Source organism: Rhizomucor pusillus, assembly GCF_041956525.1.
Source record: "Rhizomucor pusillus strain CBS 183.67 unplaced genomic scaffold VTP01scaffold_3, whole genome shotgun sequence".
In the NCBI taxonomy this organism is placed as follows: Eukaryota; Fungi; Mucoromycota; class Mucoromycetes; order Mucorales; family Lichtheimiaceae; genus Rhizomucor; species Rhizomucor pusillus.
This window is the reverse complement of record NW_027192145.1, coordinates 1,895,027-1,916,724: the sequence shown is the minus strand read 5'-3', so window position 1 is coordinate 1,916,724 and position 21,698 is coordinate 1,895,027. Positions and strand designations below refer to the sequence as shown.

The window sequence follows — 21,698 nt, the reverse complement described above, 5'->3', positions numbered from 1 at the left end:
GAATTATTCGACGTTATGCCGGTTCCTCGCACAAGCGTGACTCGTCACGTGAACCCTCTTCTATACGGAGTAAAACAGCGATAATCCGCGATACTTGTGATACGCGCCGCCGATTTATAGCAGATACGCTGCTTAGGTCCAGAAAAGAGAAGAACCAGGAAATATGGAGCCGTGCACCTGACAGTTTGTACGTAAACAACGATCTTCATTCCCTTCTGTTTGCACTTACAATGTCACGTAAATGTTCATGAACTACAAACAAATGGATGAGTATAGTAGTAAAGTCTTGTTTGAAGGATAAGAATAAACATAGGGAGAAGGAATATGCCAGTATCTAGTTAGGTCACGAAATGGAAGGAATAAAGGAACTGCAGATGTATGGAAATTTATCTGACCATCTAGTCAGCTCAGCGGTGAAGCTCGAGCAAAGGAACGGTTGTTGCTACGGGAAGAAAGACGATGATGTAATTGACGACCTCGATTACGGTGCATTTTGCGGCGGCGACGACCGGCAGGCTTCGGTTGGCAAATCTTTGCTTTCTGATGGCGACATAGGCTATCGAAGCGTGTAAACTTGGTACCGCAATCAGAGCACACGAATTTCTTGTCGCAATGGACTGTTACTAAATGTCTTCTGATATCTCGACGTGTTTGACATGCTTGAGGGCATACACTGCATCGAAAAAGTTTGGGACCGACGCGAGTGTAGCGTTCTTCTGTAAGACCGAGAGAAGGAGGCCCTGACACTGACGCTGACGGATCTGGTTGTCTGCTGGATTGGCTAGCACGAACTGACGAGATGTCCTTCACCGCATTGAAATATCCTGACGTATTAGTCTCTGTTCCTTCAAACAGAAGACGACTACTGAAAGCCAATTCTTTATCCTGCATCCATGCCAAGTCACCACCCGCGTTCACTTTGACGGGGGGAACCAATTGGACCTCCGGATTTGTGGGCGGCGCATGGATATCGTCCTCGTATGAAGAAGGAACAAAGGGCGATAAGATAGGCGTTGGTGATTTAGGCAGCATAGTATCAGTATCTGTGGTATCAGGCGCCGTGATCAGCATCTGCGTAGATAGTACGTTATTCATAGCCACATTGCCTGAAGAGAACGAGGTTCCACTGATGGAAGGATATGTAGGACTGGTGGATGATGCAGGCTCTCCTTTTGAAAATGGGAAGTTTTCAAGCCAAGACAGTAAGCCTTTAAATCCTTCGTCGCCTGCATTCATAATCCCAGGCAAATCCCACCGTTCATTAGTTTGATCAAGAAAAGCGGTATCGTAGGGCGTCTGTTCAGCACAGAGTTTTGGCGTAAACAAATCATTGCAGCTACTTTGAGCTACGAATGAGTTATACCCAACTCGTATACTCATGCATAGATATTAAGAATACTGACCTTGCCAGTTCGGTTATTATGGAGTTCAATGTAGGAAGAGAGATTGGTATGGCGGAGTCGCCTGACAGACTAAAATTCGGCGAAGTGTTAGATTCCCCTAGCATCTGCGGCGGGCCAGTCACCGCAATATCGTCATCTGGAATTCCAGATTGAAGGTGCCCGTTATTTGTATGGAGGTTTTCTTGCCCTGATTTAAAGCTTTCCGATGGATACTCTGGGCCATTATTTGGCAGTGTCCGGATTTCCGGATAGCTGAATTGCTCCGCTGATGCCTGGATCAGTGGCAAAGGTCTCCGGAGTTTCGGGATTGTGAGATGAATATCTAGAAACAATGCAAAGTGGTCGCTTAGTATCGGCCGCAGAGATAATCTGATAAACACTTGCTCCTGCATGACTTTGTAAGAATAGTGACTATAAAACGATATTCCTGATGAAACTTGGGTGTGGTTCTGAACGAATAAGATTACTCTGCAAATGAATTGTGCGCGAAACATGCCTCCTATTTATACTCTCATCATCCACAATACTCGCTCTACGAAGCAGGCCCGGCAGCTACACCACATGAGCATCGATCCTAGCGGAGATTGATAACACATCTCTCAATGTCAAGTAACGGGTAGTACGAAATGTTGTCATATATATATTTCAAGAAACGAGAGAACTAGACGGTCTAAATCTCCTATGGAACCCAAAAATGGGTGCTTTCTTGTTATCCTTATTTCGAGTCATATTTTTACCTCCAGCTTGCCTTGGATTCGTGGGTAGTAATTAAATACAGTACGCCCACTTTGCGATACAATTGCAACGCGTTTTGGCTGCGCACTTCATTGACCCTTGATCTGCAGATCCAGGTTCAGAACGTTCGGGACATCATTGGAATTCCCAAATTGTTTTCTTCCCTTTCTTGCTTTGCAAACTGTGGTTACCGGATGATTCAACATGCGATTGAAACATCTTTCAGTAGAGTACAAAGCAGCTAGCAGTCCGGACTAGCGACCTTCAAGCAAGGCAATTAACATATCTCCTCGGCCGAAAAGGATGCAGGCACAATGCTAAATACCATTTGATAGCTCTCCCTTTCACATGCATGTATGCCGTCGTGAGATAATACTAATGAGCTTCGAATTCGTCTGGCCGCTCCGTAAGCATGATTTCGCATATAATCTCGTAACTTGCAGATGCACAATTTTAGATAAGGTAGTATTCTACGAAAGCCTGAACCAGGCAATAAAACATTCGCCAGGGATTACGTGCTTCGGCAAAATCGCTAGGGATCGCGGACGGGTCATTGCGCAAACAAAACGATCAGCTGACTTTAGAGCGGCACAAACTTGAACCACTGCACACAGACATCCCTGCTTATTATCAACACAATCCGAGATGGTAATAACGAATAGGAAAAAGGAACGCATATAGCATATGCACAGCCACCTTATTTATCGTCGTTTTGTCGAAGGAACTTTTGCTTGTTCCGAACAACCTCTCCTTCATTCCAGTTTGATTGTAGCACGTGCAGCGACTGTTCCGTTCAATTCTCCTAAAATTCCTGTAGGCGGAATTGCGCCGCACATGTTACTGGGCCTGCTACCATGATGCGTCGAATCCAGCCTAAATCGTCTGTGACGGCATAATCTTCGCTTGTCTACTTGCAACCGATCGAAGTCATGAATGTGCCATCTAGAAAATCGTTGATCCAATTTCCATTCTTCCAAGGTGCCTACCGGAAAAATGTTTACCAAGACTGCGTTGCTGTGCTTTGCGCCACATTGCTATTTTATTTTTTTCCCATGTCGTTGGATTGCATGGACATGCTGTCTCGGGCGGTAATGCTTAATGCATTCTGTCAAGTTCTCACTGCAGTTTATCGGACATCAGTCGCATAAGCAGTGTCACATTATCAATCATTCGGAGCTTTGCCTTATTCTAATGCCCAAAAAGCTGCAGGTACATTTGGACTAGTAGCTCGGGATATTAATTAATCATTTATATCATTCATTTATAATATATTTTATCCACTTGAGAGTTATCATAGACACAGAAACAAGTGAAAAGGATGTTCCTCAGTCAGTGTATAGCCTGCGTGATGTGCCGTCAAGATAGGAGACTTATTGCAACAACATCAAGATATCAAACGTAATAATACCTGTATGGTTGCTGTAACACAATTTATGTTGATCGAAAGAGCCGAAATCTATGCATACAAAATAGTATCGCCGACTTTATGGATTGACAGGGATCACTGTTGCTACCTGCAATAGAGCGAGTATATGCAGGCCCTGCATTTGCAGCATTGGTTACACGTGATAGCAGCAATAAAGGAAGTAGGGCATCTTGCCAACAATGAGCAATGTATTTATCATCCAGGCATTCAATGTATTGATGAACCCGAGCGTATCCAGTACAGTGTCATCAAGATACGAGTAAGGAGTTATGTAATGTTACGCTGCTAACACATGAAGCATATTCTGCCATGCCAGACATTCCTTGGAAGATGAAGTATGCACTGGTGATTGTTCCAGCAGAGATAATCTCCAAGATACATGTTTACACTGAAACTTATCTGTATTAGATCGAACTTTAGAACTATATATAGGCCGTAGGCAAATTGATGAATAGTTCGGTCGACGCTCTGGGAATACAGTGATACAAGGCGTTTTATGTAATGGCCCACTATACTGTAGAGGAGGCAGGAGCTGTAAATAGAACTCGGCGAATGAACCTGGAGAGCCTGGCCCAAGTTTATATGAGTTTTTGCCAGGAAGGGCAACAGCGTCGTTGTGACACATTCCATCACTGACGAATCGCATGATCACCAAACCCTTACTTGAACAAATTGGGTGCCAAAGAGATCTACCTATCTAGTTGTATTGCTCATCGCTGCAGAAAAACCGGCAGCAGACATATATTAGCAGGGAGCTCAAGGAGTGGCAATCAGGGCGGAATAAACAATGCTTCATTCATATTCATTCTATTTGGTAACACATCCTTTGTGATACGTATCACTAAAGGAAAGCGTCCTGCTCGGCTGTACACCTTGTTCTCTTTTTTCATACGCTCTTTCTTTTCTTGTCAGTGGCGCTCCCTCCTTCCCTTTCCAATCTTTATTATTCTCTCTTTTACGAGCGCTCACTAGCTCTCGGTTAAGAAACCGTGTGCCTGTGTTGTGTAGAGAAGATTCGGGTGCTCCAACGTGTTCCATTTCCACTCATTTGTCAAAGCAACATGAACTCATCCACTCGATCAACACAATTCGCATACCTCTCGAGACTGCTTTTCACAGCCGTTATTTTAGCGCTTCGTAGTTCATTCGCCTCGGCTGATGGTATTTTGCTAATAAATCAATTACCATCCATGTTAATGAAATCTTACGATGTGTCGACAGGAAACTGTATGCCCACGAACTGTGCGGCCACATGCTCACCTAGTTGCTCGTCCGACCAGGTCTGTGTCCTGGGCACAATGTCTGATTGCGGCAAGTGCCCTGAATCCAGATGTATCAGCCGATCCATTGTCGACCCGTCTGCAGCAACCTCATCCAGCGATAGCAGTGGCAGCAGCCGGGGCTCTAACAGTGCTCTAATTGGAGGCGTCGTAGGTGGATTGCTCGGTGCTGGCCTGCTGCTATGTGCAATCGGCTTCCTGGTAGTTCGATACAAACGAAAACGAGGCACAACCACGTTGCCGTTTACCTTTCGTGGGACGTCAACGGTTTCCGAGGTAAAAAATAAAAAATAAAAATAAAATAAACTGCAGCTCTCAAAGAATGCAACTATGCTCACAATCCACTCTAGTCGACTCGACATGAAGTCATGTCTGGCGTCATCCCAGTTGCATACATACCACCTTCGCCTGAGGTAATGCAGGAGCGAACATCTGCTTATCACCAGACGGATATGACTGCGCAGCAGCAGCGGTACGACAATGCAGTTCACTCTACATTAAAGAGAGGACGAAGCTCTGTGCCTCCTGAACAGCAGCAACACGATAATCCATTCGCTGATGCTCATCGCAACAGCGTAATGACCGATTTAACTGACGACGATAGCCGACGTGAATCGGTCGCATCCAGCGTGGTTCAGGCGGCAACCAGAAACGTTCCAACACATGCTTACCAAGCAACACGAGCCAGACCTCAAATTATGCGTGTCGATACCTTGCGAGTCAATGGCGGTCTCAGCAGGAGTGCATCTACGCGCACTGCCCTGGTTCCTGAATATGACACGACAACGTTAACTCGCTCGAACACAGACATTACCAAGCAACCACAAACGAGAATGTTGACTGTGACGAGAGAAGAATCTGAAGAACGACCAGGCTCGGCCCCCGCCGCGGTCTTCTCAGCAGACGATGATCCTTTCCATGACAGACACAGTGCGACAACTGACATTGACAATCCAGCGTACGGCCGATCTAGCCACGCGCAAACAACGGATAGCATGGTATCTGGCCCTGGTGACGGCGAAATCACAATATTTTGGGACGGGAACAGCAGCAGCAATCGCTCGGTCTCATCCACAACCTTCCCTAATCCTCCCCAGCCGCCGCCATCGTTACCGTTATCGTCATCGTCGTAATCCTCCCCTTTTCATGTCTCCTATCCTTCCCTTCATCTGTTGTCGTTGTGTATACCGTCGTTCTATTATATTCCATGTTCTTAGGCTTTATTCAAATCCAAAGACCAAAAATCAGACAGATCCCTTTATTCATCCTTGACAGTCTTGCCAGTCTTCTTGATAGCAGCTAGGACCTCTTCGCGAGGGAGGGTACTTTCTACGACAACTTGTTGCTTCTCGAGACTGATATCGATCTTTTCAACGCCTAAGTAAAAAAGGGAATGTTAGGTTACATCCACTGGTAACCTTTGAACGCGGGTAGATCTCACCTTCGAGCTTGGACAATGCACGGTTAACAGCATTGGAGCAGCCGGAGCATGCCATTTCAACGTTGAAGGTATATTGCTGCTATGGTAGTGAAGGCGTCACGAATCGTGTTTCAATCAAAAGCAAAGGCAATGCAGACAACTTACAGACATTGTTGATCTAGATGGGAAAAAAGAGGGACTGGTAACCAAACAAGAGCGGCAACTGTCACACTTAAATAATGCTGATATCGCGGATAATGTTAGCCGAGCCAGGCACCATGCGCGTGAGCAATTTCTGCTGCTTGCGGGATTGACGGGACGACCAGACTGAGTTTCATTTTTAAATCTGATGATGTGCTCGGAGAGACGCCTTCGTTGCTTTGCAAACCTGGTGGTGGCCCATCCCGAGTTGCAACTTGCAGATCTTGTCAGCCATGTCTACGCAGGTCAAGGTCCTATACTTTGCAGCAGCACGCGATGTGACCCAGATTACAGAAGAGGTTCTAGTCTTGCCCGAGAACAAACCAACGTTGAGAGACCTGACTATGAAGCTTGTCGACAAATATGGCGATTACCTCGAAAAGATTCTTGACCAGTCCATGTATGCGATCAATATGGAGTATGTCGATAAGGAATCCAAGATATATTCCGGTGACGAAATCGCCGTTATACCCCCAGTAAGCGGTGGATAACATGAATGTCTATTGCTTTGTAAAATGTAGAAGATAAAAAAAAGGAAGAGAGAGAGAGGAAGGACAAGGATATACAAGAAAGGTCTAAACAAAGTAAAGCAAACGATATAGTATACAAAAAATGATAGCAATTTAGGCGAACTTTTCAGGCAATTCAAGCAAATGTCTCATTTTCTTGACCTTGACAGCAAGGTACTTGTCCAGTTCCTTGCCAGCAGGCAGCAAGCTATTCTGAGGTGCGGGAGATGAAGACGGAGTTCGCAGGAGATCTGTGGCAACAGGTGTAGATGTCCAGGATCGTGGTACCATTGGTCGTCGTTCTACCACTTTGATGGATCCAAATGCTTCTAATTGCTCGATCTTGTCCGGGTTATTGGTGAGCAGCATGATTTTTTTCAGCTGAAGGTCTTTGAGGATGGCATTTGCAATTCCATAAGTTCGTGCATCGGGAGGGTGGTTTAACAAGACGTTAGCCGATACAGTGTCATGCCCCAGGTCCTGCAGATTGTACGCTCTGTTTTATATGGTTAACATTGATCCTCCTAAACTGTTTACAACGTGTATACTTGCTTTAATTTTTCGAGCAGGCCGATGCCTCGTCCCTCTTGACGCAAGTAAACAATAACTCCACGGCCGGCTTCCTGTATCAATCGCATCGCCTCGTCCAATTGCTCTCCACAGTCGCATCGTGCTGAGTGAACAGTTTCTCCAGTAAAACATTCAGAGTGGATACGGACAAGCGGTGGATCGCTGGACTGTTTCCATGCGTTTCTGGCTTTTGCCTGCTGCTCCTCCAAGTACTTTAACTGATCCTCTGTCAAGCTCAAATTTCGGCTTTCGTCTGTTACTACTTCTTCCAACCGGCCGTAATATGCACCGCGTACAATACGATTCATAATAGTCTCGTTTTCCCAAGCATCGTCCAGCGACTTAGAACGCAAATCATCGCCATACACGATCGCCAAGTGTTCCTTTGAATCTTGGTTGTTTTTATACAAATACAGATACATTTCACCGCCTTCGTTTGTTGGAATGCGCGCACGGACTTGACATTGTATACGAATAGAGTCTTGCTTCTTTGGCAGTTCGGGAGTGACAGCACTTGGCGAGTGTAGCTGTTGCTTCAAGAAGTCAATGTATTCCTTGTACGTGCGAGGCTGCGACTGCGGCGGTAAAGCTTTGGCGTTTTCGTGAACGACGTTCATACCAAACAGCGTGAATACAGTCGACATTCTGGGCCGCAGAGCGATTATGAGTAGGGAATCAAGTAACAATGGAGTGAAAGAAAAAGTGTCAGCAAGAAAACCTTAAACGGAAAAATCCGCACCGATCCTACTCAGCGTTTGGTAATTGCAAGACGCCTGATGACTAAGGCGGGAATCTGCTCTTCTCCGGCGCATAGAAGCATTGCATTATTCATCACGTCCACTGGGAACTCATTAATAATCAGAAGATACCAGGAATAATATTGACAACGATGATGTAGATCATATAACCCGTGAATTTTCGTAGGTTCCATAATATAATTAGTCTCCTTTACTCATTGTCCCCAATTATGCAGTATCTATCTTTATATGACAATGGGAATGATGCCAAAAGCGTCATCATGGAGAAAAAAAGATATTGACGACGGAGAAGACGCTGATGGCAGAGCACTTATCTCACGCCTTGCCTCATAAACTGGAATTTAGGCGAGCGGCGGTCTGAATAAACCGTTCGACGGCGGATGCAAAACCGCCGGAGAATGGAGGTTTATGAAGGCCAAGCGAGTTTATTCTTCAGACTCGGATCAGCTATGAGCTTCAGCGAACCAAGCGAAGCCTGAAGCGCTTGTAAAGAAAATACTAGCGTTTTAAGAGGATGGCGTGATATGATTGTTACAAACTTGTTCCTGGACAACTTTTTCCATTGTTTAAGATCTTGTTGCCGATGCTTTGCTCTACAGTAAAGTTATACAGAATTATATCATTAGATACAATGCAGAAGCAGCGTATAAAGTTCTTCTCGGTCGCCAGGCAATTAGAATAGTTTAGCATGATTGTATATAGTATTCAAGGTCGAAATGTAAAAGCTTTCCAAACGAAGGATCAAATAGTAATTTGAGTTTCTCAGGAGCAAGTCCGTCTTCCGAGCAACTTTCAACTCTCTCACATGTTGATCGGAAAGACGATCGCTGCCAACTTTTGTCGCAGCAGACCCGGATCATGTTCAGGGAATCAATGGTCAACTAGATCGTTGCTGCGATGGAACAACAATGCAGCAGGAGTAACGGCAGCGGGCCAGCAACCTTTTGCCGTATATTTGCATTGGCCATACTGTGAAAGGTGGTGCTAACATATCTTTCAGTCGCATTGTTGCACATTATCTCATACGAGCCATCTTAGCAAATGCACGTATTGCAACTTTAACAAATATGTCAATCCATCTAATCCACCCGTGGAGCGTTTGTCAAAGGCAAAGTAAAAAACAGGTCAATCATTCATCCGAAAGTTTCCTAATATCATGCTCCTTGCATATGCATGCAGGCATTGTTGAAAGAGATCGACTATTATTTAAATCTCTCGCATTTTGGACTCAAACAAAGAAAGATTACATCTGTTTATTTCGGAGGCGGCACACCTAGTGGGTTTGAACGTTTAAATAATTCTAAAGTTGCATATGCTAACAACAATCAAAAAGGTCTGGCGAGTGTAAGGAAAATTATTCAAGCAAGCAACTGCTCCTGAGCATTGAAATTGCATTTTTTAGCCTTCAACGGTAGAGCGTATATTAACAGCGCTTAACGTATCAAGCGACGTTGAAGTAACTTTAGAGGTAAGGTTGAATGAATCTCGGAAGTTGCATACTTCTTACCAACTCGAGTTTAATGCTGCTAGGCAAATCCGACGGTACGCACATAGTCACATTCTACCACAAAAGGCAGACTGGACTAAATACCTTGCAGTCTTCTGAGGCATCTCGTCTGCGAGATTTCAAACAAGCTGGCATCAACCGACTGTCTTTAGGCGTTCAATCATTCAATGATACCGATTTAAAGCTTATGGGTAAATTACCAGCTCTTTAAACGCCTCTTCTATCTATATCCAATTGAAATACTAGGACGTGATCACACCGGGAAGGAAGCTGTGGCCAACATTGAAGAAGCGAAAAGATTGTTTGACAACTTTACATTTGATCTTATCTTTGCGAGACCAGGACAAACAATTTCTGATTGGAAACGAGAACTAGAGGTAGCGTATAAGATATGTAATCTTTTATTATCCGGATCAACAGTGTTAACGTATGAATTTTGCAGCATACTCTGAAATACCTGGCTGGTGATCATCTTTCAATATACCAGCTCACGATGGAACGTGGCACTCCGTAGGTTTTGGGGTTAGCAAATATACTCTTTACGAAGTTAACTTGCGTTACCATGACAGACTTTGGAAAAGCAGAAAATTGATACCACCGCTGCCGTCTCTCGACGAAGCTGCGGATATGTATGACCTGACAATTCAAATGGCCGAACAGTACGGCTTTGCCCACTATGAAGTATCCAACTATGCGCGGAAGAATACAGCTATAAGCAGGCACAACTTTTCGTACTGGCAAGGCATGGATTATTTGGGAATTGGACCGGGTGCACACGGTCGTTTAACAAATCTCAATACCCTGGAACGGATACGAACTTTTGGGGTATGTAGATGTTGACGTGCAATATCCTGGTACATATATTCAACTTATTCGTCTCCAGGAGTTCCATCCAGAAAAATATATGGCACTGTGTGAGCAAGAAGGCGAAGGTATCCGAAAGTGGATACCTATACCGCCTCGAGAGATGCGTGAGGTAAACTCGTGAGGTTTCTCCGTTACATACAGCGATTTGCTAATATATAATAGGAATTAATTGTGTTTGGGTTGCGGACACGGATGGGCATTCCACAGTCGAGGTTCAAAAAGCTCACTGGTCAAAATTTGATGGACTTACTCGATACCGAAACTGTCGACAACTATATCAATTCTGGCTTCTTGTTATTACATGAAGGTGACTGGCCGGATAGTCACAGATATACACCGCAGCAGTTGCGAGGTGAACTCCAAGGACCCGGTGGATTGCGTCCCACTGAGGCAGGCCTTGCTCGAATGGACTCTATTTTACCAAATATATTCCGTTGATGATCATGAATTTAATGCAAAATCTATCTATGTTACATGTACTTTGGGATAACAGAGCGAATGTATGTGGGGATAGGTATATTCCAATAGTCTAGTTGAGCCATGATTCGAGTAAAGAGTGCGGCAAATAAGCCAGTAGCATTTTCCAGCAAGTTCGTCGTATAATTGTTGGAAGATGATAACTTGAACCACGTCAGATAAACAAAAATGGAAAATGATAAGTTTATGCTTACCATATTGTCGGAATTCAATCGTTCATGATACATTTGTCTGAATCGTTGAATTGCCTGCAGACTTTCGGACAGTCTGTTAAATGTATTAAATAAGGCAACGATCTCTGAACGCTGCAAAAGGTTCGGGTTTCTCTTGGGGCTACGTGTCCTGATTAGATACAATCCTAATTTGAAGGATAACAGTATTGGTTCGCCACGTACTTTAGACTGCGGTCTTCGTAGGAAAATAGGACTTTGAGAGCTGTGCCGAGGCCGGCTGTCTGGATTTTGCCCCACAATCTGCATTTTTCGCATCCCACACAATCCATAATCCGAGAAACATTTCGGAAATGGTCGCGGAACTCAATCTTTAGGCTCTGTAGACGAAATGTAGAGTAAATATGGTTTATCGGCGCCATTGGATTATCTGATATGTATACATACCTTGGCGTCCTCTCCTTGGAACATGGTGCTTTCGTCAAAAGTGACAGGGCATGTCCTTGCCGTCTCGATAAGGCTGTGTACTCCATCCTTTACAACTTGGTCTTCCGCGGGGTCACCTGTGCAGAAATTGTAGCCCTCTAGATAGCCTGACAGTTTAGTAACGGCGCGCATCACCACCGCGTAAGTAAAGTATATGTTCTGTAATCTCTCCGGGTGTGCACCAATACGTGTGACGAAGCAATCGAGATTAGGACCCTACAAATGTTTTTTATAAGCAATTTGCAAATTTCCAGGCTTTTGTATATATCAACGCTTACCCATTCTCCCGTCGTCTGGTTAAAGTATTCATCACAAATATGGATGGAAATAGACGAATGCAAGCCTGGTCAAAATAAATCAGGTGATTGTCGAAAATAAGATATTAAATTCATGTTACCTGAGATCAGGCGATAATAGACACGCTTTTCAAGGCAGACTTCTTCTCCATCACCGTCAGGATCTTCTGCAAGATCATTCAGCAGTGCATCCAGCTTATCACGGTCTTCTGGGACGTGCGCAAACTTTCGTTCGACCTCGGCGACAGATTCCGCCATCTTCAGAGGGTTGTTGCTGGTAGCAAGACCAATCTGATCAGCAGGACCGGTGTTAAGGATATTATTGCATGTTTCGCAACCATCCGTCATCTTGTGTACTATGTTGAAGCAGTTCTCCTCGTAAATTGATTTCCACACTCGTGCCGCTGATTCACCGGCGTATCCTGTAAATCGTTCAGGATTCTCTATCAAATCAACGTATACGCCATCTTTGAAAAACATGTCAGCAGCCGCAAAGTCTGGCATCAATTGCAAGAGAATTTACCGGCATCGTTTTCATCGTCGATCATGCAAAAGTCTTGATCCTTATACTGACAGACCTCAAATGGTTGGAAAAGCTAAATACAGTGCGTTAATTACAGCATTTTACTTTTTTTTTTCTTTGCACTCACTGATCCTCTCGGTGACATCTGCACTGCGCTCAATGCCTGTTGACGCCATTCCTCTGGTATGGCAGACTATCGTCTGGTTAACTTCTATACCATGCACTTGAACATATTCTTTTCCTTACTTCATCTGTTGTTGCGACCGAACAATCTCGGTTCATACACAGCCCATCGTCGTTCCAAAACGGACACTCTCGCCATAGATTTAGCTATTTTGAGGTTTAAAATTAGCATTGACAGAAAATTGCCCGAACGAAAAAGGAAAAAAGAAAATCACCTTATAATATCGAAAGAACTTTGTCCTCACAAGCGCCTGAAGCTGTTCGAATACTTGACGTTGAATATTCTCGACACTAGCATAGTCGCAACAAGTATCTTGGATCTGTCCCGCCGGCTAAAAATTATCGATTGACGAGTTAGCAGCCAATTAAGCCAATATCTTTTATCGACTGCTGTCATCGTCTTGACAGCTATTACTTTACATTGCAATAGTCCTGAGATTCTGACGACTGTAGGACGTTTTCGACAAAGTCGATCGGTCTGGGATCTGCAAGCGGCGATCGCAGCGCGGCGTTGTCGCCGGCCAAAACTTGATATGCAAGTAGCAGGAATAGGAGGAGTTTATACGTGAAACTGGTGCCTTGCTTCAACATTGTAGATTAGTGACGAAGAAAAGCACACCACGTTATTGCATATTCGTATTTGGAAGCCGTCTGGAGATTTTTAGGTCGCACCTCTTGCGAAGGTCAACGTGGCACAAGGCAGGCTGCTTTGCCTGCGGCGGAGGTTGAAGCCCAACACGGATGCATTGTGTAAAGTGCTCGCTAGAGAGACGCGGGAAAGAGAAACTACCCTTGCGACAGAAGGGATGGTTGTAAGAAAAAGGAGACAGCAATCATCTGTTGCACAGCACCATTGTTCGAAAAGAAGAATCTAGGCCAACACCGAAAGCGTTTGATGTTGCATAAGGAAAACCCCCTTAATGCACATTCTCGCACAAACGGCAGAAACAAGATGGGCCTGGAAAGGGGTGACGATCCTGTATTATGATTTTTTCTGTGTGAAACAATGAGCCAGTTTCGCGCGAAGATATAATTACAGCAAATCCCCCATGTGACTTGGGAAGTCGTTTATTCTTTTTGGCCGATTTTTAGAGGAACATAAGAACGAGAAAAAGGTAAAGCTTACAAGAAGTTTTTTGTTCTTCTATGTACAAAACTAGAAAATGAAGAAGAAGAATCAAGTGGAAAGATATCACGTTCAGTACATCAGTGAAATAGAGACAGATAAAAAAAGAGCAAAGGGCAAGTTTACAAGCATAGAGAGACAAGAAGGGTGCGCATACAACAAAAGAGTAAAGGGGGAATTGCAGGGACATGCGAGTAATGAGGAAATAGAGTATAGTTTAAGAAAAAGAAGAAAAAGTTGAGAATAACGCGTAGTACATTTGGTATCCCCTTCTTCCACGACCTTGCTTAAGGAAAAGACGGGTGGTACCCTGGGGTGCCCCAAAAATAAAGCTTGTTTAACAGACTGCCGGAGAGAAGGAAGGCCAAGCATGGGTGGAGGAGGACGTACCTTCATTCGAGTTGGTTTGAATGTAAGGTTGGGGGAAGGTACCAACAGAAGTTCCAGAAGTGCTGGATGCAGTTGTGCTTGAGCTAGCAGCTGTCTGCTGGAACGACACAGGCATGAAAGAAGCCGGGTATAGTTGAGGGTATCTTGCGTCCATAAAGGATAAAAAATCGCCAATCATCGAGGCTTGCTGAGGAGTCAAGAACGCACCAGGCAAGATCTGCTGTTGCTGGGGATGGTGCTGCGAGTGCATGGCAGCGACATTCAGCATCTGGGGCGCATTGCTATAAGGCACCTCAGGTTGCTGCGGTGCCGGGGTTGGAGGGGAGAATAGCATCATATCCGGTCCTTGGAGTAATCTAGGATCCATAGGTATATTTGCTGTTGTTGCTGCTAGGCCTCCGATGTGGTTGCCTGGACTCGTGGCATCGTTCAGAAAATCTGCAGGTTGCATCGTCATGTGCGAGTAGAGCACTTCATTATTGTGATCCAACGGTGGAGCAGGCCCAATAGCAGTTGCAGACCGGAAGCGGGAATCGACTGAGGATCGCCTGTCGTCTGTTTGAAGACTGCTGGTGCTGCTGGGCACTCGTTTTGGCTGCTTGTGGCGTTTCCGGCTGCTCGAATCGGTGCTAGACGAGGACATGGATAGGCGTGACATGCGCTTGCTAGGTGAAGACGAGGAGTCTGCAATCGGGGGAGACGAGTCCTGTTCTGCGGAGGAGCTGACGGTGTTTGCGCTAGATTCGGTCAAGGCAGGTGCAGCCACTGATGCAGTTCGTTCCCTAAACGAGGAAGTAGATGCATTGTTTCCTTTCAGATGCAGCTTAGAACGTTGAACCTGGTTTCTCAATCGCTCGTTCTCCCGCCGCAGCTGCTCAATTTGGTTCTGAAATGTGGTTTCCCTCGAGGGGGAATTAGACACTATTAAATAAGAATTAATAATGGTATGTAAGATTATCATGTCTGATGAAGATACTTGCCAAATTCGAGCGACTTTGCAACAATAACAGATTTGCTTGGGCGTCGCACAGACTGTAAGGAAGGGAGGGCATGTGCGAGTTGCTGAAACTTTGAGTTGAGGTTTTCGCGGCGCTGTCGTTCAAGAGCGTTGTGTGCGGATCTCTTGTCGTGATGCGCTTGATCTGACAGACTGCTAAATCCCAAGATTGCTCAGGGTTTATTTCTCGCCCAAACTTTGCATTTTCTTTTCTTGTCAAATAAAGTTACCTTTCATCAAGGGACGCATTCATATTGTTTGAAGAAAAGATATTACCTGGTAGCTCGTTAAAAAGATGCTTTGCTATACTCAACAGAGTTTCAACATACCATAAGGGTAAGGTGGCATACCAGAAAAGGTGTGTAGAAAGTTGTTTGCAGCGTTCCTTGCTGACCGGCCTGAAGAAGAGGTCTTGAACTTGTCAGAGGGCATGGAAAGTTAGGGCGTAAGCGAGAAAAGCAGTGCGAAAAGAAAGAAAAAAAGGAAAATAAAAGAAAAAAGGCAAAAAAGGGAAGCAAGAAAATTTCCTTGGGCTTATATTCTAACAATCGAGGGAGAAAAATAAAGTCTCTCGATGCGGGTAAAAAAGAACGCTCGAGCGTATATTTATAGGAAGCAGCCAGCGGAAGAGGAAAGGGGGACCATCGCACAGCACGCCAGACATAAAGGTATTTACCATTAGATTTACTATATTCGATACTAATTGGCTGGCGATCCGAGCTTCCTATCGACATCTGCAATTTAGGTTTTTTCCTTGCCTACGGATCAGACGTATCATGTCCAATTACGGGTGCACGGTGGGCCTTTTGCGCTTTCCAAAGATACAACAAGTTCTTTTTTTCCTAATCCTGTCACAAATCTGAAAGGGGTTATGGTTTGTAGACATGTGTATGCTTGCGCTTTGCTTGACAAGCGACTGATTTATCGAAACAAAGAGAGCTGGGAAGCGAGCAAGCCAAGGTTTCCTTTTCCATCCCCATCTGCCGAGATCCATGTAATCTGCTGACGCATTCAATAATAAACGAGCATATATGCATCAATGTCTGTGCATATCAAACCTCCAAGCATAACACTCACTACATGCTATTATTTCTCTCTCTTTTTACTTCTATAAAGCGCCTTTCCTTTTAGCATAGAGCTAGAATTTAGCTAAACTGATGGGAGGATGGAGGCCAAGATGATCGGAGCATAAATAGTATACAGTGATCTTTGCCGTCATGATGGTGATGCAGCAGCTGGCAGCAATGTGTTATACATCAGAAAAAGCTTATTGGAAGACTATATGCGGTCCTCACACCTCAGTGCACCATGCTGCATTCCAAATCGAGTCATGATCGTCAGCTGGGGTGGGAGTTTGGCAACGGCCCTCTACTCGATCGCATATAAGCCCTCCGTGCGGTGCCGTCTTGTCTGTATGTGGTATAACGTTCCACTTTGGTTGACATGTATTTCCTTTTTTCTCAACCATATGGTTGCACGACTTGATGCTTTTCCCTGATCATCGTCACATGGAGAAAAATCAACCGCCCTTTCAAACCTCGGGATTTCCGGTCCAGAGTTCGCCAAGGGCGTGTATATCGAAAAGGCAACCGGGAGAGAGATAGTATTGTAGATTTTTAGACGTAGAAAAAATTCAATCGAGGTCAGTAGAAAGCAATATCAGTGGCCAACTTGGAATTCTGCATGTTATGCATTGCAGAGAGCTTTTTCAGTGGAACCAGCGCAGCAGCCACTCAAATAGATGTGTATCATTCATTTCTTTTCTGTGTATATGATTCTTTCTACTTGATGCATCCATCCTCTTTTTTTCTTACGTTCTCATTTTCCTTAGACAGGAGGTTCTGCCTTCCAGGGGCTGGGGATGTGCGTGTGAGAGGGTGGAGGCGGTATCTTTTTTGTTTCCTCAATCGCCATAGAGTGGACAACGCCTAATGCCTTTGTCATGGCCAAATCTCTTTGTCTTTAGATTATTTGCCCCTAATTCCGATGTTTTTATTATTCCAACATTTTGGAAATGATGTACTTGGGTATTATGTATGCAGATCAGCACCAGCAATAAGTCCCTTTCTCCGCGGTGGTGCGAAATTCTTGCATCCGTTTGAATGATCTGCCATGTACATAGTACAATTATCCGTATTTAGCCGCTATCGATCGGATGCAGTGTGTGCCAGATACGATGGCTGGCTCTTCTTGTCCCTCTTGGGATAATGTGAAACCTCGTGGTCAAATCATTTGATAGTTTGTCTGGACAGTTCAAGATGTGCTGAAAGGTGTATTCGTCATCACCTTGCAGATCATGCAGCTCATACATCGGACCCTTTTGATCGAGAAGACAAGCTCCTAAAATCTCCATTGTGTTTTGGAAGTTCAAAATCGGAGAAAGGAGAAAGAAAGGAAAACTCCTAAAAACGTTGCCAGCATCAGACAAGAAAAAAAGGGAAACGATCGAGATATAGTAGCCCTCAAAGCATTTACCATCTTCGTCCCTCCGCATTCCCTTTCCAGTATGCACGCGTACGTAGCAAAGTTATTGTGTTAACCACGGTGCAAATCCGCGTCATCGTAGAAGCACCGACAGTGGTACGAAACCTGCACGAGCCACGCTCAGACAGGCAAACTGTCGTACATGTTAGACGATGATGTACAGAAATTCTTTCGCCGCGATCGTTTGCTTTTCGGCCAGCCAGCTCCACCTCGGGAAAAGCACAGGCCATCCTGCAGAGATGCAGCAACCCAGTGACAATAAACTATCTTGTTAGGAGACGAATTGCACTGCAGCAGGCACTTCTAAAAGTTACGGACGATTGCTTGCTGAGAGTGATGCTACACGGCTCCGCATCCGAGGGGTGCGGATGTGTTACGGGTCCCCCCGAGGACCAGTGCCTATGTAACTTTACACAGCCGCACAAAGTTTAAACACCAAAGTTTACCTCGAGCAGCAAAGAGAGGCACACCCGCTGAAATAGAGAGAATCGCTATGTAGTGAGGTTAGAGAAAAACTTAGACAAACTTTGTTCTAAGCCTGCATGCTGTAACAGTGTAGACCACTTGACGTGTACGTAATATTAAATGTCAAAGGTCAGCAAAGTAAGCTAGGGGCTGGGATTGCAGACAGACGGAGAGATAGGTCAGGAAAGGAAAAAAATGATGCTGTGCTAGTATTAGCGGAAATCGTATGTGCAGACGACGATTATCCCCTAAACCTTCACTAGCGGACGCGGCATGCAAAGTGCTGCTGCGCGCTTTGATTTTTGCAAAGAGTCCCCTGGGAACAATCGATTGCGCAGGGTTCAGTTCTCAATACAATGTAATCTAGCTACAGTGCATTGAGAAGTGCCTTTGTGAATCTAAATTACAGGATTTTTGTCAAAAATTTGCGCCTACAAGTAGAAGTGCTTTCGCGTATATTTCCAGAATGCGGAACGCTAGAGCATCTTATGTGCCTTGCCGAACCCTTTTGCGCAGTCCTTTCAAGCAGCACTTGCTGGGAGATGAGCTACGAGCACAGCAACAACATTGAAGATTCACTTGCCGGATCTCTTCATAACTTTCGGTTTACAAACTACAAATATCACAGGCCATCAGTAAATGAGTGCCTTTTTCTAGGTTTATTACAATACGGTTCTGACGTAACAGCTCTTGTATAGCCCTGACTGTTTGAATTCGAATTTTTGTGTACTTCAACGCGTATGCTCTCATACAGTGAACTGGAAAGTCGAAGGAATATAAACGAGCCATTTTCCTTCCTTTCCCTTTTTCGTTGCATCAACGAATCTAGTTACATATGCCTATCTGGTTGTCAAGTAACTAAGTCCATCTGGAATCAATCATCGCTGAAGGAACAGGATCCGATCTACCATTTGTACTTTTTGTATGTAATATGTACATTAATACAGAGTCGAAATCAGTAGTGCATTCACTTTAAAAGAAAATTCATGTCCATAGCAATTAAATTTTGACGAATAACAATGATAATATTCGCGCTTTTTTCATCCATTCTTCTCATGCAAAGACTCTTTCTTCAACTGTTGTATATACATTGTCGTGGATAAACTGTACAGCATGCCGTGTCGAGATGCACGTAGCATTCCTTAGGATTCTGACAATTGAAAAGACTATCACTTGTTCAGACAGCTGCTTTCGCAAAAAAAAAAAATCGATCGTTTTCCTTTCTGAAAGTGTCCTTTGCAAAATATGTCCTCATAGTAATGCGTGCAGTCAAGAACAACCGAGTGCAACCTCGACCTCTTTTCGCTTGAAACTTCAAACTTACGACGGCATTCTCTAAAATCAGGATAACGCCCTTGTTGTCCTGGAATACAATATGTAACACATTTTTTCTAAATATTTAGCATATAACAAATGCAAAGTTTTGCCATTTACTTATTTATATTCAATTACTGTAGTACCATGAAAAATACCGGAATCTCTAACATATGATGTATCTACTGCGAATTAATATCAGCTTGAGAGAGAACTGCTATGCTCTTACCTTGCGCAAAATGTAAATATATGTTTCAAGAACTTTTCTCAAACTCGATTTTGCAGAAGTTGACGAAAGAGAGCGACTGAGCAACCACAAAAGGCATCTCAGATTTTTGGTACGGTTTTTTGAATTCAAATTCGCGCCTGAAGACGGAAAAGATTAATGGACACTCCTTTATTCTATTTTGGACGATAGCGAAGAGGAATGGATATTGCAGATTTTCCTTTGCTCTGTCTATCTCGATCGCCCGCCATGCGTGCTTCATTCGTCACATAAATTCCCCAAACAAGAAATCTGCTTTCCGACGTATGCCATGGCCCAATACGATATAGTCCATGCCTGGATAATTAAACATCATACAAAGAATTTTATCCTAGATCATATACATAGTTGTCTCCTAGTATTGTGATGCTCTCTCGGGTTGATATGATTGATTAGAGAAGATCCTTTCGATCTTTATGATCTGTACCGCTAATCCTCTATTGTAAGTTTATATCAATGTGACATAACGTTGAACGAAAATCTAGATGCTCTGAATGAACTTTTGCGGAAGATGCCACAGGAGCCTCTTGCTACTATAGCAACAATGCCTCTATTCTTAAACATTGTGGCTTCCCTTGGTTAGTGATTGCGTAGAATTTGTTATTAAAATGATTTAGAGTAGCAGCACGACATAGAGACAGCAAGTCTGTGAGATGTGTTTTTGTATTCAAAACGATGAACAAGGGACTACTATCTCGCACTACGACTATCTAAATTCTGAGAAGGTTAGGTAGTACGGGAAGATGGACTATGAACGGATCAACCAACACCGGTGACTTAGTGTACAGGGGATATCTCAGATCTGTCGCACAGCTCCTTGTCGTAGATGGTACATTTACATTCGTATATACTGATTTGTCAAAAGAGCGCAAAGGATGGTGGCACACGCATGCGTTGTTTCATAAGATCGACCGAGCCGTACAGAGCCGTAGACTTGAGTGGAAATATCGCAAGGGCAGCGACGGAACCCGTCGCCAATATCAGTTGCTTGCTATATTTTCTACTATGAATATAAATTGACCGGTGGATTCTCGATCGTCTGGATCTGGATAAGGTCGATATTTACTGCATACGATGACATTTATTCTCTTTGCAGGGTGCAAACGACTATAAGGCGCTCGGATATACATGAGTAAAAATCAATCACTTGGAAACATAGCAGGATGTCCGATGAAAATTCTATTTCTCTCATCTCTTTCGTCTATCGTTTTCTTCATTCTCGGCGGCTTCGCTGGATCCCTCAATTTGACTGGTGACCGGTAAGTGCAAACAAGAAGTCAGATTTACGTATATCCTGTTCACACATTGCAATATCTTGCTTTGATCTCTAGTCTGGAATACATATTGTATAAAAAGCGTTGAAATCGAACTAGCTGACCCATTCCGTTCCTTGCGTGTCCCTTTTTGTTTCCGTCCTCTTGATGTCCGCCTCCCTCCCATCCTCTTCTCCGTCAAGACATCTTGCTTCTTGCTGACTGTCTTTTGCTTTCCTTAGTCTATCACCGTAGCAAAAACGGTTTGATCCAATACAGCTTGCTGGTGAGTACATTATATCTGTGTCAATTTCTATAGCCAGGAGACTGACTCAGAGGAAATATTTGCGCTGCGGACATGCTTCTTGCGACAACCGCAACAGGGGTTTAGACACCATGGTAAGTAATCGAATGGAAGGAATTATGCAAAAATGTGATACTAATTGACGCTTTTTACTTTATGCTTAATAAAATATTAGCTGTAGCTGTTGTTAGTTAGCATATCTGTAGCTCAAACAAGTTTATTGTTTTCCCGCTCTTGGCGGGGACCACGCATCGTGTCGGGGCAGGGCAGACGTGGGCAAAAGGGGGAA

General features: G+C 44.2%; 8 protein-coding genes across 8 annotated transcripts; 3 read left to right on the top strand and 5 right to left on the bottom strand.

The window, feature by feature from the left end:
* Positions 1-402: 402 nt before the first annotated feature.
* Positions 403-1,795, bottom strand: VTP01DRAFT_6977 (uncharacterized protein; the record flags this gene model as incomplete). Its single annotated transcript, XM_069385937.1, has 2 exons — positions 403-1,336; positions 1,404-1,795. The coding sequence occupies 2 exons, from the start codon at positions 1,793-1,795 to the stop codon at positions 403-405; spliced, it is 1,326 nt and encodes a 441-aa protein (XP_069243350.1).
* A 2,830-nt stretch (positions 1,796-4,625) lies between these two features.
* On the top strand, positions 4,626-5,977 carry VTP01DRAFT_6976 (uncharacterized protein; the record flags this gene model as incomplete). The annotated part of the gene is made up of 3 exons (XM_069385936.1): positions 4,626-4,725; positions 4,786-5,120; positions 5,195-5,977. 3 exons carry the CDS (start codon positions 4,626-4,628, stop codon positions 5,975-5,977), a joined length of 1,218 nt encoding a protein of 405 aa, XP_069243349.1.
* A 125-nt stretch (positions 5,978-6,102) lies between these two features.
* VTP01DRAFT_6975 (uncharacterized protein) lies at positions 6,103-6,435 on the bottom strand (the record flags this gene model as incomplete). The annotated part of the gene is made up of 3 exons (XM_069385935.1): positions 6,103-6,221; positions 6,286-6,364; positions 6,430-6,435. The coding sequence occupies 3 exons, from the start codon at positions 6,433-6,435 to the stop codon at positions 6,103-6,105; spliced, it is 204 nt and encodes a 67-aa protein (XP_069243348.1).
* Positions 6,436-6,698: 263 nt separating this feature from the next.
* VTP01DRAFT_6974 (uncharacterized protein) lies at positions 6,699-6,956 on the top strand (the record flags this gene model as incomplete). Its single annotated transcript, XM_069385934.1, has 1 exon — positions 6,699-6,956. One exon carries the CDS (start codon positions 6,699-6,701, stop codon positions 6,954-6,956), a length of 258 nt encoding a protein of 85 aa, XP_069243347.1.
* Positions 6,957-7,088: 132 nt separating this feature from the next.
* VTP01DRAFT_6973 (uncharacterized protein) lies at positions 7,089-8,188 on the bottom strand (the record flags this gene model as incomplete). Its single annotated transcript, XM_069385933.1, has 2 exons — positions 7,089-7,470; positions 7,527-8,188. The coding sequence occupies 2 exons, from the start codon at positions 8,186-8,188 to the stop codon at positions 7,089-7,091; spliced, it is 1,044 nt and encodes a 347-aa protein (XP_069243346.1).
* Positions 8,189-9,107: 919 nt separating this feature from the next.
* VTP01DRAFT_6972 (uncharacterized protein) lies at positions 9,108-11,114 on the top strand (the record flags this gene model as incomplete). The annotated part of the gene is made up of 11 exons (XM_069385932.1): positions 9,108-9,280; positions 9,341-9,410; positions 9,482-9,646; positions 9,705-9,770; positions 9,833-9,844; positions 9,901-10,000; positions 10,056-10,186; positions 10,252-10,319; positions 10,379-10,634; positions 10,693-10,785; positions 10,839-11,114. The coding sequence occupies 11 exons, from the start codon at positions 9,108-9,110 to the stop codon at positions 11,112-11,114; spliced, it is 1,410 nt and encodes a 469-aa protein (XP_069243345.1).
* Positions 11,115-11,146: 32 nt separating this feature from the next.
* VTP01DRAFT_6971 (uncharacterized protein) lies at positions 11,147-13,402 on the bottom strand (the record flags this gene model as incomplete). The annotated part of the gene is made up of 11 exons (XM_069385931.1): positions 11,147-11,296; positions 11,348-11,486; positions 11,549-11,703; positions 11,771-12,025; positions 12,088-12,152; positions 12,207-12,572; positions 12,629-12,701; positions 12,756-12,821; positions 12,875-12,958; positions 13,027-13,143; positions 13,232-13,402. 11 exons carry the CDS (start codon positions 13,400-13,402, stop codon positions 11,147-11,149), a joined length of 1,641 nt encoding a protein of 546 aa, XP_069243344.1.
* An 872-nt stretch (positions 13,403-14,274) lies between these two features.
* Positions 14,275-15,756, bottom strand: VTP01DRAFT_6970 (uncharacterized protein; the record flags this gene model as incomplete). Its single annotated transcript, XM_069385930.1, has 4 exons — positions 14,275-15,248; positions 15,308-15,480; positions 15,555-15,600; positions 15,654-15,756. 4 exons carry the CDS (start codon positions 15,754-15,756, stop codon positions 14,275-14,277), a joined length of 1,296 nt encoding a protein of 431 aa, XP_069243343.1.
* Between the last annotated feature and the right edge of the window lie 5,942 nt (positions 15,757-21,698).